Genomic DNA, 18,770 nt, shown 5'->3' on the forward strand with positions numbered 1-18,770 from the left:
GCTGGTTGCGTTCATGGCATCTCTGACCCTTTTCACTTTAAACACCTGACGGGGCTGACTGTGTTCGTGGTAGCCCGGATCACACACACTCTGATACACCTATCACAACTCTGTCTTTTCTCAAAGCGCCACTAGCTCATTTGCAGAATTCCCACGTGTAATGTCACAGAATTAAAGAACAACTGCACCAGGCAAATGGACAAAAAATTGGATAATCACAACAATAGTACTAGAAGCACACCAGTTGAGATAGAACCACCGGCCCCTCCACTGCATTTGAACACCTAACGCACATTGAATAATCTGACCTCCAGTGGAGATTAGTTGGAACATAGACTTGTCTGCTGACAACCGCTTCTTCCACAGCCGCAAGAGCCAATATAAGAAGCCAAATACCTGACCGGGCCGCCCTAACATTTGGAGGCAATGGTATGTATAAAACACCACTACACTGGCCGCAGGCACGGCTAACCACACACATCAGTATACAGCAAGGACTACGACGAAATATGTGATTGTGCTGTTCATATACATATACATTCTCGGCCTACCTAGACCCGACTACGCCTCAACACCTCTTGACACAGAATGCAGCGCAGTCCTATGATAATTTTGGGCACGCTGAACACATAGCGAGTCACTAGCACTGACGCCCCTCCCCCTCATTTTTCTCGGCACCCATCCACTTGCCTGACTACATGGATTGCGCTTTTCTACTGGAACCTGGCCAGCCCAGCTAAGTGTTTTTCGGTCAAATGAACACACGCATCATAATCGTGCCCCAGGACCTTCAACACTCTGGACTTCGCTCCTCTAAGGGCATTCCCACTAACAGTGCATTGAAACTATAACAATGGTAACATTGTCCCTATACAAATTACAAGTACAATAAAATACAATACAATTAAGAGCTTTCACCAAAGAGATACATAAAAAGATGATACACAATTCTGAATCAACAATATAAATGTACAAGGACTTAGGATGGAAAAAAAAGTGTTTTCAGAGAAGAGTGAAAGAAGGTTTAGATCTAATGTGAAGGGGACTAGGAGCGAGAATAATCGGAAGCAAGATTGAGGTCACAGTGGTTTGGGGGTAGCATGCAGAAATCTGCCTTGGGAATGGAGTGAAGGAGAAAGGATATAGAGATTGAGTAATGAAGAATGTTTAGGGGGGGAGGGGTTGCAAGTCTGTGTATACATACAGAGACAATACATAGAAAGTCAAGAGTACCCAAGATTAGAATGAGAGCCAGGAAATGTAGTGTAGTGAGGAGCAAATCGGGATGGGAAGTAACAGGCAGAAGAGGGAACAAATAGAAGCTTTAAAAGTAGAATGTAGAGGAACAAGTTGATACACAGGAAGGCCAATAAATATGGCAGAGTTATAGTCCAGGTACGGGTTCAAAAGAGAAGAGGCAGCCTTACGAATCTTAAATAGTTGCCGATGAGGGGAATGAGAAATGTTAGAAATTTGAGGGGAGTTAAAGATTTGCCAAAATTGCTCACAAAGGTAGAATCGATGGGATGGGGGGGGGCTTGCAGGGGAGAGGTAGAGGAAGGGGTACAGAAGAGGCAGGGAAGAGGATCTTGGTTTTAGAAGAAGACCGGCAGAGATTTTAGCATGGAGAGAATGTAGAAAAAGAGAGACCAAAATCTGCTGAGGGGGCAGGGGTTGGCATAGCAATAGGAAGATAGATAAAATGTGGAAGCAACAGATCAGAGAGCTGAAGTATGCAGAGGGAAAAGGGAGAGGCCCTAAAACCAATCTTGGGGGGGCGGGGGTTAGTTTGTGGTGGGGAAACCAATTAGGAGGGGGAAAAGAGGAAGACTGATGTCCGGAGCAGGAAATAGAGAAAGAATGACCAAATAGGCATCATTGAACCATTGGAGAATGGAACTGGAAAAGCCCACAAAGGAGAGGATAGAAAGAAGTGTATTGTGGTCAACAGTGTTGAATGCAGTTGATAGATCAAGAAGAATAAGAATTCAAGATAATTAAGAGTTATGAGTGGTTATATGCGAGTTAAAAACCCTAAGAGCAGCTTATGTAGCACGAGGAGGATGAAAGCTTGATATGTGCAGTGGAAGGGAGTGTTGATCAAGATAGGAATGAACATGGGTGCGGATAACCTGTTTGACATTTTCGGGCTGAAAAAGGAGATGAGACTAAAGTTAGCAGGAAGAGATGGGTCAAGAGAAGGTTTCCTTGGGATTGGAAGAATGACAGCATGCCTGAGGACAGAAGGGGAAAATAGCTGTAGAGAGAGAGAGAGAGAGAGAAGAGAAGAGAAAGTTAGAAACAGGAGTACAAGAGGATACACTTTGGGAATAAGCTGAGATGGTAGGGGATCAAGAGGGGAGGTGGTAGGGTGAGCTCAAGATAAATAGAAACCCGTGTCTGATTCAGAGAGGGGCTTGAATGATTCCAAGTAAGAAGAGAGAGGTAGAACAGGGCAACAGGAGGGTAGTTTGAAGAAGGAGCGTAACAGAGGGCCATGTAAGGGAGAGGGATAGGATACGATTGAGGAGGTGGAGCAGTTGAGGAGGGAACGGGAGAAGGGGGAAATAATATTCATTAGTTAGCAAGGAAGAGTCACAGGATGAGTTTAAAGAGGAAAGTAAAGCAAGGTCAGCAGAAGAATAAGAGGTTGTCCATCACAGTTCTGCACAGCGTAAGGATGAATGGATGGAGAGGAGAGGAGGTTGGGTGTAAGCAAAGGCTGAGAAGGCTTGTGGGAAGGCAAGAGTAGGGGCTCGTTAAGATTGGAAATACCTAGTAACACCTTATTTAGCTGTCTAATTTGCCAGCTTGAGAGGCAGTTTTAAAAAAGTTATTTGGGTATCTAAGTAACCTACTGGGGATATTGCTGATTTCATTTAACGGAAATGCTGAATTTGTCATAGTTTCTGCTGCAAAGGAAACCTTATATAGTTGTCAGTTAATGTGTTAATTAGAATTCAAATTTTTAGGGCCTTTACAGCATCAACCCTACACCGCCTCTCCAAGACATGTCTCTGACTGTATCACAGGTGCCTAAGAATGCTTTGACCTTATTTCAGTATTATTCCTAGAGTCCCTGAAGACTCCAAATTCCACTAGTCAAACTTGCAACCGGTCAACGGGTACAGTGAAAACATGTTTTCACTTACACGTTGTTTTGCTGTAATCTCCAGTCATGCACTTCATGAAGGGGAGCTCCAGGGATCGGCACCACATATTAAATTAGTGTGGTGTGTGATGTAATGTTCAGAGGCGATGGATGTGGAACAAAAAAAATTAAAATGATGGGTGATTGATAGCGTGCTTTCCCTCAGTGTTATCACTATAAAAATGCTGGTCTAAAGATTGCTTTTATCTCCACTCCCTGTCTGGGACTTGGTCCTGAAATCTCATTGACTGGGCCGCAAAGGGCCACACGCAATGTCGCAGGGTTACGAATCTGAGGCTCGTGGGCAGCAGCTGTTACTCCTAAATGATGTCTATGCTGTGAATACGTTTGAATAGTGTATGAAATAGGTTATAAAATGAATAAACTCGTAGCTATACAATGGTCCCCTAGATATTTCTAATTGCATACCTGACTGAAATCTGAAGTCCCTAGTTCTATGGGTAGTGGCAGCTGGCTGTGCTGTATATGCCAAGGCGTAACACATTTATTTATAGGGTTTGTGAAGTGCTGCAACACAAAATCGGTGTGCATGTCCGACAGAGTTCCACACAATTCTGAAAGTGATCTGATTCGGCAGGTTTGCTTAAAAGCTGATTTTACCTTTGTCTAAACCACTGATGTGCGTCTCTAAATGGTGACTGTTGATTGCCATGATGGAGATGTCTCAAAGAAGGGTACGTGCAAGGGGTTGCGATCTCACTTGCCTAAAGCACTGGAAGGGTCATCATTGTGGGGTTGGGACAGTCTTTGATGTGGGTGTCATTGTGTGGAGGATTAGGATTCTGAAGTGTACTCTTGCGCTGACCTAGGGCCAATGATATTATCTCAAGATAGATTTACTTTGGCCCAAGGGTGCAGAGGTTGGAGTGTTCCAGGCCACATAGATCCTTCCGACCGATCCCCCAAAGTAATATCAGGAATGAAGCACTCTCAACAAAACTACTGAGTAGCTGGTACAAATAAATCTGCAGCAGATATAACGGATGCACTTGGCCTTTAAAAACCCGAAATTATACCCAAGACACCAAACAAGATCGAGGGAGTCACCTCGGCCAATCAGAGTAACGGAAAGAAATCTGCACCATGTGTCGAACCACATTACCAGCATGTCTAGATAAGTGCCGCCAGCAGTGCCATATCACTGCAGGCACTCTATTGTCAATTCTGACTGGTCTAAAGGGGGCTTTTAAAGGTAAACCCCCACTTTTTATTTGTATTAATTGTAAAGGTGCAGAAGTAAGGCTCGGGCAAAAAGGTGCATTGTTTGGGTTATAAACTTTTATTAACCAGTAAAAGGGTAGTACAAAAGACCTCTCTGTCCCTAAAGCTAAGAGGGGATTCCCTGCCTCAAAGGAATCGAAGCAAATGTCAGAATGTCAAATAAATAGTCACTGGTGTGTGTGTCCAAAAAGCCTGTTTCTGTCCCTAACACTAGTAACGTAAACCTAATGTGCATGGACGCTATATTCATAACTAAAGTGATGATGACAGTTCTTTGCCAACAGAAATTTCCCAATGTATCGAGTTGTCAAGAAACTGAAACAAGTATTCCATTTCCACCATGTAACATTCCAAAGATGAGGGATTGGCTCCTTCCCCCTGGATGCCTTCTTGTTCTACTTTACTTGACATGTTAGGCCCTTGTCTCCTCCTTATGTGGTTTACTTTACTTTGTAAAAAGAAAGCACCGCCTTCAGTCAGCCAGGGGATCTGTCTCGATTTCGCTGGACTTTTCAATCTTTCCCCCATGATGCACAACAAAAGTTTGCATGTTTACTGTGAACAGCTTCTTTGTTCATGCAGGGTTTGTCTGGTTCACTCTCCTGCCAAACACATCCCAGGAATGTATTACAGACATTCCCTGTTAATCTCGTCATTTTATCACCTTGGGTCCCAGACCCTGTACTCTCTTGAATGAACTTCACCTTATTCTTAGACCTTCATGGTTGAATACGAATTGTTCGTTTTACAACTGTTCGCATTACAGTTGACCTTTTCACAATTGACCGAATTGTGAAGGTCACTTGTAACATATATGCGGGGGGGAAATTGCCTGGCGCTTTTGCTTTCAGGGACCCAGAACCTCTTATTAGCTTGTTCTCATATGGGTGCAGGGCCCCCACGCACAATGCAGTATTAAAATAGCTTGGTTTACGCCTCTACTAAGCATATACTTCTGTCTGGACTATGTGTTTCTCTCAGGGTCCAGAGTCTCTTATTCTCTTGCTCTCATATGGGTGTGGGTCCCAGACTATCAATAATGTCTCTTGCCTGCTTGGTTTATTCTCCTGACAAGGATACAATTTTCTTTCCCTCTGTTACTCTCAGGGTCCTTATCCCTCTTATCTCGTTCTTTGTAGTTGTTCTCCAATTCCTCACTGACCTCTAGCACCTCTGTCTGCCCACATGCTTGTTTGTGGGGTTTGTGTCTTCTGATCGGAGGTGCTCCGCTGTGAGACTCCGGTAGCGTTCGGGTGCATTTTTGGTTTGGCAACGGCTCTACCGGTTACTCCTTCTTTCACGGGCTGCGGTTCCTGTCTCGAGCCGCATTCTGGTATATAATCTCGGTGGTGGTTGCTCTGGAATGCCCTGAAGGTTTTTTGGCTAGCAGTCAGCATAGTTCATTCGTCCTGGACTACCTCCGTGCTCCCATTCGCCTATGTGCATTGCGCCTCCTGGTGCGCTTCCCTGTTCGCCGGGGAGGCGTCTCCCGGGTTTCCTCCTCGGAGGATGGCGCTCTCCATGTTGGTTTATATATGCTATTTTGTATTGCGTTTGACCAATAGAGTGCCGTGAGAAAGTGGACTGTTCACTTCGGTTCTCTGGCGTGATCTTCATACTGCTGGTCATCTACTTCGCAGTACTGGTATTGGAACTACATGGAAAGCCAATTATGTTCTCTGATACCTCAGTCAGTTCTAACATACTAGGTTGGCCGACTTTACAATAGCAGATATTGGCACTGGTTGTAAAAAGGGAAGGAGAGTTTGGCTTTGGGAAAGGGGGGGGGGTTAACAAAGCAGAGATATATCACGTTCTCAGGGGATGGTCGACCCTAATCCCATAAGGGGCTTCCTCTCCCATGCGATACTCCCCCTGTGCACTGCCTCCAGGGCGACTATTGTACTGTGGATGCACCACCGTGGCCCCATGGGAAAGGTCTCCACCTAGGGGAGAAGGGACAACATCCACAGATTAGTCACATAATTAATACCTACACAGAATACATTATTTCATGATTTTGGTTGGTTTACCACAAAACCTCAATTCCAATTGAGATAGTAGGAAGTTAAAAACCAAAAACTCTTATCAGGAACCCAGTGTCGGTGTGAGTGTGTTGTGGCACGTCCGGTTTCAGAATATAATTCAGTTATGCATGTTCTGGGAATCAGTTACTTTATTTGGCAGCCTTGCAAGACCAAACATTGCAATAGTGAAATCTGGCAGCAATTTTTAATGGGCTGCTGGTTGTGGGCGTTTATTCAGAATGGAGGATTGGATTATTCATAAATATTATTGAGCACATTTAGAATGCACACTATTATCCGAATATACTCGTAATATTTTAATAATGGCTGTTATAAATGGCTGACCTGCCACTGGGTAGGCCCAGGCACTTGGTTTACCCTGGGCACCACTGAAAAGTTAGTGTTGAGGTCATCCTGGAATTTGAGGTGTTGCTGTAGTGCCTCGACATGTTTCTAATATGCACAATTGGTGCATTTGGTTGGTGTCTTTCTGTAGACTTTTAGTCTTTGTAAGTTACTACATCTCAAGAGTCTTATACCATATAGAGGTTAGGGAAGATTCTGGAATATGCCCTCACATATATGTTTATTGCATAGAAGTCACACTTGAGGTTAGGGGATGAAATTTGGGAGACCTGGGAGCCTGTGGACTGCCTCCAACTCCACAACGCTGGCCCTGAGGTAATATAGATGGGATCTTCCAAGGCCTTCAACCCATCCCTAGCTTTATACTTTTAGCCAAAGATGGACCGGTGATCCGCTCCAGGGTCTCTAGAATATCACTTGCAATCAGAAAGAGGAAATTTGATGAGCAATGTAAAAGGCAAAATGCAAACCCCTCTTTCCAGGGTTCTGCATGTGAACTTCAGCGATGGGGGACATTCGAAGAACAGAGCATGAGCTTACTTACCAAAGTGCACCACACGCTTGAAATGCTCAGTTCAAAGGGGCAGAGAATTGCACACAGACTTGCTGTTCTTCCCAAGCAGCACCATTCCGGAGATGTGTAGCCATTGAGGGTGAGCTACCCATTCCTCCATTCACAGAGATGCGAAGTGGCCTGCATTACAATTAAGCATACCTGGGCAATTTATAGTTTGGTCACTGTTCCACCAAACGATGGGCGCACTATTAATTTTTCCCAAGATTCCACTCATTTTCCCTCAATCAGAAGCCCAATTACCCTTCCCGTGGTAGTATAAAAACAAGGCCGATTAAGCGGGTGCTGTAGGAGTTAGCAGATTGTTGTGTTTGTTGAGCAAGGAGACTGGTGGAAGTGGTTAGAGGGAGGTCAAGAGAATAGGAGAAGGAGAGTGTAAAGTACTTTAAGATCCAGATTAGGAGGACATTTCGAAGCTAATGGAGAAGGGCCCTAGCAAAGTTTAGAGCCTAGGGGAAAAGCCCATTTAGTCAAGTTGATGGTTTCATTACAAGTTCCCTGGGATCCATCTGTTTGTGTAGATCTGAAGCCTGGCCCCCATCAGATGACATGGGCGTCACCAGGAAGTTGTTGGCACCTAGTAGCCATCTGGAAGGACCTCTTAGAGGACCTGAAGACCAAGAAAGACACATGTCAAGAAAGAAGAAATAAAGATTCTAACTCCACCACTGGTTGTTGTACAATTATGAAGCTGATGCCGCACTCAATACCTAGAACCCTCATACTGGTTTTGAGTCATCTGTTGAACACTCAGCCCTTACAATATATACTCCATGGAAAAACATCAGGCGATGGGGCTTAGGGCCCCTGTCGGTTATAAAAATCTCAGAAAATTCACTGAAAGAACACAGGTCTAAAATGAAGTTGTGTTTGTGAAGCAAAACCTAAAAATAGACAATGTCTAGTTATGTTTAAAGCAACCATAACCCATCCTCTGCCATGCATTGCCCATATGGGATCCATCTGGAAATATATGCAACCACAAAAAAATTCAAAGTAAGCATTCTGGTGTGCTAATGTTTCTTTTTGGCTCTTTCATTCCTCATGGGCACCAGGGGTATGCTTGTCACTAGTAAGGAGAACGCGTTTTTACCTGTAACTCCTGTTCTACAGCATTGGTATCTTTCACAGATTTGCGTGCTTTGAATATTCCCTGTCCTCAGGCTGGGAATCCTTGGTTACTTTTTGATTCCCCTCAGAATAGGCAAGAGGAAACATTTTGTAGCCCAACCCTCTTGTTATGGGTATTTTTGGTCCCTACCAATGGGACCTAGAGTAGCTCTAGACTAGACCCTCCCCTTTTCCCTCAGATTCTGACCCCATGGTACCAGATGTCCCGGGGTGCGAGTGGTTTTACCTGACTGGGTGGAAGGAGGGCACATGTGAATCTATGAAAGATGCCAATGCTGGAGAACAGGAGTTCGAGGTTAGAAACGTTCTTCTCTAGCATTGGATATTTCATAGATTCACATGCTGTGAATCGACTATGTAGGAGTATATGGACATTGGTGGTGTATACAGGGAAAAAACCTGCACCCGCACACCTTACCGCCAATCCATAGGATCATACCTTGGCTTTGCAGGACTGCTCTCCCTGTCCGCACTTCTTCCGCATGCTGCTTCTCCAGGCAGTACTGCCTTGTGAAGGTATGTGGCACTGACCAGGTTGCTGCTTAGCAGATGTCCATGACCGAGAGCCCCGACCACCATGCTGCAGAAGCCGCTCTAGCTTGTGTTGAATGTGCATGTGGGAGAGCGTGCAGGGGCTTCCCTGCTGACTTGTGGCAGAAGACAATCCCTGACGAGATCCACCTTGCAGGGCTTTGTTTGGATAGAGCATTGCATTAATTTGTCGGGTCATACGCTATGAAAAGTTGCATTGAGTTCTTGAAGGACTGTGTCCTGTCAAGGTAGTATTTTAACGCTCGCTTGAGGTCGAGCGAGTGTAATGCTACCTCGGCCGGCGACGAGGGCTTGCTACAGAAAACTGGCAAGGATATTGTGGAATTTTTGTGGAATTCCATGGGCACTTTGGGAAAGAATTGCGGATTTGTCATGAGAAGTACCCTGTATTTTTGGAACCGTTAGTATGCCTGGTTGGTTACTAAAGCCTGCATCTCCGACACCCTCCTAGCTGACTTAATAGCCACCAGAAAGGCGACTTTCCAGGACAGGGATAGTAGAGGTGCAGAGGACATAGGTTCAAACAGTTTCTTCATGAGCCCTGAGAGCAGTGTTGAGGCCCCATTCTGGTGATATCTGCTTACTGGTGGAAAACTACTGAAAAGGCCTGAAATACTTTGAGTCTGCGTCCATAGAAGTAGACACCTTTCTCCCGCCTGGTGTACCTTGAGATGGTCACCAAGTGCACCTTGATGGAGATGTGAGCAAGGCCCCGTTTGGCCAGGCCTAGAAGGTATGGCAGCACTTGCTCTGGTGTCACCCGGAACAGATTCAGTCCTTTCTGGTGTTGTTGGCATTGGGTTTTACACCATTTGCAAAATCACTCCCACTTTAGGCGGTATGATTTGTTAGTGACAGGAACCCTAGCCGCTGCCAGAACCAGAACCTGTCTACATTCTTTAAATATGTTTAGACTTCCGAATTCCTCAAAGTGGTGCAGAATTGTCCCTTTGCCCTGCTTTATGATGTCCGGTCGATTACTGAGCAAGATGGGTTTGTCTCGGGAGAGCTTGGCTATGTTGAAGTACCAGGTCCTTCGGGCGAGTGTAGTGCAATAAGAATCACTTTGCAGGAGTGCCGCTTGATTGATTGCATCGTTCTAAGCAGGATTGGGAATGTCGGGAGCATGTATGCTAAGAGGCCGTCCCACGGAAAAGCAAATATGTATTGGAGCCTACTGCTGGCATACCTGCCACACTTCTTGCTGTGGATTGTAGTGAATAGGTCTACCATTGGCTGACCCCAGCGTTCGAACAGTGATTGCAGTGCCGCCGAGTCGAGTTCCCATTCGTGGGTTTGGGACATTTGCCTACTGAGGCTGTCCGCCATCGGATTCTGGATCTGCGGTAGGTGGAATGCCGGAATGCTGATCCCGTATGCAATGGCCCGGTGCCATATATATTGAGCTTCCTTGGACAATGTCTTGGATCTTGTTCCTCCCTGATTTCACAGGTAATAAATACATTGTGGTGGTGTCTGTGAGGACTTTGACCGTTTGGTTTTGTAGTATCGGGAGGAAAGACTTGAGTGCCCATGAAACCGCTCTGAGTTAGAGTACATTTATATGTTGGAACGTTTCCTGGTGCGTCCATAGCCCCTTGATGTGCAGTTGGTCCATGTGGGTGCCCCACCCCTGGAGGAAGGCATCAGTAACTAGCGTTTTGTCGGATGTTGAGTCCTGAAATGCCTTCCCCTTGCAGACATTGGCTTTGGCTGCCCACCACTGGAGCTGTGAGTTCAGCTTGAGGGGGGAATCTGTACCTTGTCCTCCCCATAATCCTGGTGGTCTGCGACCAGTTTGCTGCCAGGAACTCTTGTAGCAGTCTCATATGAAGCCTGCAGTGCGGGACCAGTGGTATGCACAACGCCATTGTTCCAAGTAGTTGCATGCACTGACACACTGTTTTACCTTGTTCGGCATTAATGTTTTCAGCAGGGCAGGCAAGGTTGTTTAGTCAGTCGCTGGAGGGATGCACCCTTAGGTCCTGGGTGCAGAATTCGCTCTCAGGAATTTGAGCCTCCTGGACGGTCGCAAGAACAATTTCTTGTAGTTGATAGCGAAACCTAATGTTTGCAATAGGTCTACTGTTGCTGCTATTGACGCCTGCGCTCCCTTCCTGGATGGGCATCGTACCAGCCAGTTGCGTGGAGTCGATTTCATGCCGAATTGTAGGACCATGAACTGGTAGTGTGACTTTATGACCACAAATTGGAGGTATTTCCGGTGCCCTGGATGGATGGGTATGTGAGCGTTTGGTGCTTTGATGCATATCCAACTGTCTTTCATCCTTGAAATATATTCAATAGACATATTTCGTCCACTTTACTATCAGTCACCGGCTTGCAGCAACCACTGAAGACACTACATGCTGCACCAAGCCTGAAACACCGGAAAATGCCACTCGGCCAGCACCGAAGGTAAGCACTGTTGTGCCTGCCAGCCCGCCCAGTCATACATCTGCAGGGGTATCCCCCCCCCCCCCCGAGCTTGCACTGCATGGCCCTGTAATTAGAGCAAGGAGAACGAGCTCCTTACCAGAATTGCTACCACTGTTGCCAATAAAATGATTTGGGCCAAGTGTGCCCACTTTCATCATCACCGATTGGCCCCAGCTGCCTGCAAATGGACCTATGGAGGAGTGCCGGCCCCCTCCAAAGGCCCACTCACAAGAACACTTCCTGCCTGGCCCAGTCAGGCCACTGGGGGCCCGGAGCCTGTCACACAGCCCGACCAAGCTGCGAGACATTGGAGTAAGAAAATCACAATCCCATTGCTGCAAATGTCCACACGGCTATCTGGCCCTTTCAGCATACCACCCACCAGCTTCCTACCTGATGCGCTACCACCCTGTGCACCACAGCAAAGCCAAAAATGTATTACGAGTGTGATCGAAGCAGCTCTGCAGAACCATCACACCTTTAAGGAACTAAATTTCCGCCTATCACTACAAACTGCCATCGTTCAACCCCCTGCGTCCAACTGTATCCTCTTAGGCACTCTGACACACATCCATCAGGCTGCATCACACAGACACTGGCGAGCCTTTGCAAATACTCTCTGCCCTTACCAAACCTAAAAAATGTGCATCATATGGACAACCCTACCACAATGACAGCCACAGCCCACACTTACTACAGAGCCCATGTCTAACCCCCAAACACTTAACACCTTGGATGAGCACACATCCAGTGTTATCACACAGGATACCCCCCACTCAACTACACCTTTTGCTGCCGTTCTGCTCACACCTTGCCCAAAGGTATCCAATGAAGCCTCAATGTATGTGCCCTGTCTAAGTGAACCAAATGAAGCCTCAATGTATGTGCCCGGCACGAATACATGTAATGAAGCCACTGTGTATGTGACCTGCCAAAGTGAACCAAACGATAACACGAATGCCTCTATAGCAAACACCAAACATACACCAGCAAACATCCTAGGTGGGCTAATCAATGCCAGATCACTACTAGCTCATGCCCTTGACATCGATCTCATCACCTCTAACCAACTTGACTTACTAGCCGTCACGGAAACTTGGCTGCATGCAGCCACCAGCTATCTCACTAGCTATCCCAGAGGGTTACATCATCTTCAGGAAAAGACAGAACTTTCACCAAAGGGGGTGGTGTGGCTCTTAGTGCCAGAATTCACCAGTCTATCAAAGAAATGCGTAGCCAAACCTTCCTGTCAGTTGAACTGCTTTCAATCAAACACTTACTCCTTGACACGGCCTCACTGAGCTTCCACCTTGCTATGATGACTAGGGAGTTAGCCGCTTTAAGTGTCGTGGCTCCAATTGTTAAGACCTTCTTCCCAAGAGCGTTCTGCTTTTGTGTTTCATTGTCTGCTGGTATAGCGCATTTTTGTTTTTTGGATTTAGCTTTCCGGCTTGCAGCTGCTGAGACAACTGACTCTGGAGATGGTTGGGAGCAGAGATATTTTGGAGGATTCTCTGGTTTAGACGGCCTTTCACCATTGGAACTGTGAATGGTTACTTTATTGTTTTTAGCACTTCTTGCAAGACAAGGATGGGAATTGAGACCACTGCCTTTCTTCTTTTACCCTGTGGTCTATTAACAAGCATTCATGCTCATCCTCAGAGGCGAGAAGACCAAACTCTTTGCACACTTTCATGACCGTAGAATGGAACACTGCAATGTCGTCAGGGGAAGATGGCTTGGCTCATTCCTTGTACTGGGGAAACTCTTGGGGGGAATTAGTGTCGCAATCGTCCCTTCTCGTAGTGGTTGACGAGGACGTGGTGATTTGGGGCTAGTCTGCACCTGTATCTGTTAATTCCCCTTCTTTCATTACCGACTGAGTTGGTGGTGAAATGTAACAGCTTCTTCTGCGTGATGGATAGGTCAGTGTTGGAGACCCACTTCTGCCCTTGCATATTGGGTAGAGCGCCAGATATGCTGGTGGAGACGTTGACCTGGATTGCGAGTGCCCTCTGGAGGACCTTGCTGACCTTGGCCGAGATGTGGACCTGGGCCTGGAAGGGGAGGGCGTTGTTGATCTTCCCTGCAAAATCGACTTGGGTCTGACTGGAGAATGCGTGGTACCTATGGCACCGTTGGTTGAGGTGGAGGCAAGGCCGGCATTCCTGGTCTCATCAGAGCTGCATCAAGCTGTGTGATGACCTTCTGCAGGGATGGAAGTACTTGCATGGACAGAAGGGCCTGTGGGTTAGTTAATAGGACCCTTACTTCCCTTTTTTGGATTTGTTGGTTGGTGTGTTGCCTGGGCGGAGCCGGGGGTGCCTCTTCCTGTGGTCGCAATGTAGCCACTGTGAGGGCCGCTTCATGAATATGCCTCCCTGGCGTAGATGGTCTAGGTTGGGCCACCTCCTGTACTATCACTGACTGTTCCGAGTCTGACTGTTGATACTGCTCTTCAAAGTCGGTATCCAACTTGTACTGTAATATCTCCTGTGGTATTACTTCAAAGTACTGGATAGGAGAGCCCTGGCTGATGTGTTGTGGTTGGGAGATTTCATCTGGTTGTGTAGGCTGCACATCCCGAGAAAGCTCTTGTCCTTCCGTCGACGGGGCAGCCATCCACAGTGCTGTGGTCGACTGTCGGTGACAGGCCCTTCTTCCGTGGTTTCTTGGGGCCCAGTGGTGTCTTTCCCCGTTGCTGAAGTCGTAGGATGGGGTGACGGAACCGTGTTCGGGTGGTCTTTGTCCATGGCTTTTTTGGCCGCTGAGTTCGGTTTATGTGGTGTCGTCGACGAGCTGGATTTGTGAGACGTAGTTGTGTATGAGCTGGACTTGTGAGATGTGGTCGACAAGGCAGTTTTATGCGGTATCGTGTAAGGGTCAGGAGCTCGGTGCTTAGTTGGTGGGATAACTTTATGCGACTTTTGCAGCTCCTTTTCCGCTGTCGTCGTGTGCTTGCGTGCCTTTTCCGCGCTTAGACGGCCTCTGTCGAGCCGTGATTATGCAGTTTCTGAGTGGCTGACGGCAAGATACTTGCACCTCTGACCGTGTGTCCCGGGAGATCTTTGTGCCCCGCCCCCCCTCCCTCGACGGGGTCTCGCCCTCTTTCATTGACCATGATTTATGTTTGTGCTTTCTTCCTTCAGCTGATTTGCTGCGTTCTGCTATTGACTTCCTGCGAGGTAACAACTGGCCTTCTGTGGCCGATCCTGTGCTTTGCCTTCTTCACCGGCCGTTCTTTCGACCTGGCTCTAATCCTCAACTGCGGTCGTTTCCCTGAGGGAGCGGCCATGCTCTTGGTCAACTCGACATTGGATGGGTATTCGGGGTAGTTACCCTCGTTGAGCCAGCAAGCGAGCCATCTATTGCTATCTTTGAGAATCTTGGAGAGAGGACCTCGACAGATAGTGCAACCTGCAACGGTGTGGTGAGGATAAAGGCAGTATATGCAGCAGTGTGTTTATTTCTTCATATACATTTTTGAGGCCACCATTGGCACAGGGCTTAATAAGGGGTCCCCTTTTGCCCTCCATACCCAGAAAACATCCTCACCTTGAAGAGTGTACTTGGTTCTGTGTGGAGAAGATGCTTTCTGTCTTTGAAAATGCTGTTTTTGAAGAGTTTAACCTAGAATTCTGATTGTGGAAAACCAGAGGACTCCCTCAGCTAAACACACGGTTACAATCTGAGGGGAAGAGGAGGGTCTAGTCTAGAGCTACTCGAGGTCTCATTGGTAGGGACCAAAAACACCCATAACAAGGGGGTTCCGCTACAAATGAAGGTTCTTCTTGCCTAGGGCAAGGGGAATCAAAAAGGAACCGAGGATTCCCAGCCTGATGATTGGGAATATTCACAGCATGGGAAATCTCTGAAAGATCCAATGCTGGACAAAGGATCACGTTGACATTGCCAGGGGCAAGACCTGGCTGTGTCAGTGTGTGGTCCAGATTCCAGCCCATTGATCAGCTGCACAAGGTTGGTGGGCCTAAACTGTTCCCTGGATTTTGTACCATACATGCCTTTTTCTTTTTCTACCCAGTACCCTCTTCCACATCGCCATTGGATTCAAATATATTCTATAAAACCTCTCATGCCATTTTCCTGCGGATCCTTCAACAAATCGACTTGATCACAAAATTCAGGGTTGTTTAAGAAAAATCAGGTTCTTCCCATAGAAGGTATACCCTTATCCTCCCATGAGTTGCAGTATTCCTCCAAAGGGCTGCCGTCTGCTCCTTTTCAAAATGGTTTCAACGCAGAATCTGCAGATCCCCACAAAGTGATTTACGGCACAAAATAACAGCATATGCCAACATTTTCAAACCATCTGTACCCAACCGAAACTGTTCTTTCTACTAACCAATCAATCCCGGCTTTATTGTAATTTATGCCAACGGACCAAAATTAACTAATCAAACGAAGCATTGCACCAATGTGGGTCAATAGACCAAAATGTCTCTAAATCCTTTTATCGACTTTGGCCTGCTTTTTCAGGTTTTATATAGAAACGGCAGGTTTTATTTTGACCTAACCAAGTGAAGATTGCAAGCTGGCCCAGACGCAAGCTTTTTGTGCAAGTTTGGCATAAATCTGTCCTGTGTTTTTTGCTGTAGGTGAAAGCTTATTTTTCGCTGTCAGTTTGCATGGGAGATTCAACTTTTGCAATTTCCCTCCTAACTTTCACATAACTGTCGAAATACATTCAGAGTTGAATTTATATTTAATTTGGAACGTTTTTTGCCTTGAATGTCACCAAGTTAGTAGCATCTCAAACTACTAGTCTAATGGGTAGTCCAAATTGACCATAATGCCAACTCTTTAATATAGTTCCTTCCGGCCTTATGCCCAGATTCCCCTTATAAGTATCACACATTATATGGTGGCTGCCTTGCCCATACCAAAAGCATTACCAGTATGAATGTTCAAACATCCTCTTCTGCTCAATGTCTGTGGTGTCTCGGTCCCAACTCTGCCTTTTCCTTTTCTCAGAACCTTCCGAGTCCACCCCCACCATCCTCGATGGTTTTCTTTCCCGGGAAGTGAAAGCGGGGCAGGATGTGGAGCTCCCATGCATTGCTTCTGGGTATCCAAACCTGTCCAGCCGCTGGATCAAAGATGGACGCCCTGTGCCCACTGATAGCCGATGGACAAAGAGAAGTATGGGTCTCACCATTAACGACCTGCGTGTGGAGGACAGTGGCACCTACATCTGTGAGATCATCAACAACTTTGGGTCAGCAGAGGTCACCGGAACCCTGACTGTTATAGGTAAGAACTCTGCAGTGGTGACTTGACAGAAAATGTGATGGGGCAAAGTGTGAGCAGTCTGAGGGAGTGGAACTGCACATTACATCACGGACATTTCTGTGATTCCAACTACTTGCAGTGTGATGCTTGTTACACGTCCTCCTTACAGTGTATCATACCACACACCAGGTAAACGCCACCGACTGGTTCCCATCTCCAGCTACAACTCTGCAGGTGCACCAGTTAATGGGTGGACGTGAACACATAAAGGCCATGCCATCCTCAAGCTCAAGGGATCGAAAGGTTCCATAGAAGAAACCATTACTTGGTTATAATCAGTAGGATGCAGCTCGTATAATGATAATGCAGTTCTTATTTACACACAGACATCGAAGCTATATAAATATTAAGCTATAAAGTACACAAGATCGTGTGGTGCAGACCGAAATAAGTTGTGTAACCAAATTACAATTGGGTTGCTTGTAGGGAATTAGCAGCTGCCATACCTAGAAAACATACTCGGATTATGCATTAGGGAGGTATATACTGTGGCTACAGAGAACGTATCTGAGGAATACTCTTGGGAAAGGAATTGGTTCCACGTGATAAGAGACACAGGCTGCACAGATAGGTTTTTTGAAAAGAATGCTCTGAGAACAAGAAATCATTCCATAACACGTGGAAATGTGGTGGCGGGCGGGGGTTTCTTCTTTTAGGAAATTCTTCTTGTGGGAAGTTTTCATAGGTGTAATCTGTTTGTGGGATGTTTTATTGTGAAGGGTATTTTACAGTAATGTTCTTATTGAGGAATATGCGTAGGATTGACACCTATGTGAAGATCTGCTGCACATGTTCAGATCCCTCGCCTCCGACGATGGTCTATTTTCCTGTTGCTTCACAATGTGCTTTTCTGTCTGTGACCTTCAGACCCCCTGCGAGTGACCCTCACACCAAAGAAGCTGAAGACTGGCATAGGCAGTACGGTCATCCTGTCTTGTGCTCTGACTGGCTCACCTGAGTACATCATCCGTTGGTACCGGAACACGGAGTTGGTCGTGCCAGATGACTTCATCTCCATCCGGGGCATCGGCAACGAGACCCTACTCATCACCTCTGCACAGAAAAGCCACTCTGGGGCATACCAGTGCTTCGCTATCCGCAAATCCCTGACTGCCCAAGATTTCTCCATCATTGTGCTGGAGGGTGAGTGGGTAGTAATAAGATGGGGAGGTCTAGGGCAGAATGTCAAGAGGCCAAATGAGGGGCATGCACATGTTTATAAGTCACTGGAACATACATGAAAGGGGGAGCAGTGCCCAGTGAAGAAAGGACAGCGCAGGGGAGGGTCTGCAGGTTGAGGAGGAGGGCGATAAAGTAAAGAATAAGAGAAGGGTATAGATGCGGGATTGTAGGGGCAGGAGTGGCTAGGGAAAGGGGTGTAGATCAAGAAGGGTGAGGCAAGGAAAGCTGAAGGGGCAACATAAATGAAGGATTGAGGAGAGCAAAGGGTGCAGGGTTAAACAGGAGCGGGATGTAGAATTTGGGAAGGACATTTATCAGAAGTAATGGGTGACGAGTGGAGGAGAGAAAGGGGTCAGGTTTGGGAGGAGTTAGAGGTAATAAGAAGGTAATTGGCAAGGAGGAGATGTATGTTTAGGAAGGAGAGAGTAGATGTAAAGGATAGAAGGGTGAATTGGTGAAATAGAGGGATAGGGTTGATGGGAAATGCAGGGTTTATGGGGATGGATATTAGGAAAATGAAACATGTAAAGGGGGGGGGACAAAAGTGAACAAAGAACCCCTGGATGAAGGCTAATGAGAGTGCGTGGCCTAATCCACAAATGCACACCTTTCCACATTCCCATAATTCGGCCAATTGCTGACTGAGAGTATTGCTAGGAATGTGTTTGGGCTGTATTTTTTCTAGCCTTACAGACACAAGATCCCTCGCAGCCATCAACAACGAGGAACCATCTGACTCTCATGGCGTTCTTTCTTTCAGGAGCTTAGAAAATCGAGACAAAAGTTGACAACATAA

At 46.5% G+C, this 18,770-nt stretch overlaps 1 protein-coding gene across 3 annotated transcripts in view; it reads left to right on the forward strand.

The window, feature by feature from the left end:
* Positions 1-18,770, forward strand: part of DSCAML1 (DS cell adhesion molecule like 1) — an 866,449-nt gene that overhangs the window by 487,607 nt on the left and 360,072 nt on the right. For all 3 annotated transcript variants that reach the window (XM_069614464.1, XM_069614465.1, XM_069614463.1), the window contains exons 5-6: positions 16,475-16,753; positions 17,660-17,935. In XM_069614464.1, coding sequence (XP_069470565.1) covers positions 16,475-16,753; positions 17,660-17,935 — 555 coding nt within the window. The remainder of the gene's footprint in view (positions 1-16,474; positions 16,754-17,659; positions 17,936-18,770) is intronic.

The sequence above is a fragment of the Ambystoma mexicanum genome, chromosome 9 (genome assembly GCF_040938575.1).
Source record: "Ambystoma mexicanum isolate Mex_15411 chromosome 9, UKY_AmexF1_1, whole genome shotgun sequence".
Lineage (NCBI taxonomy): Eukaryota > Metazoa > Chordata > Amphibia > Caudata > Ambystomatidae > Ambystoma > Ambystoma mexicanum.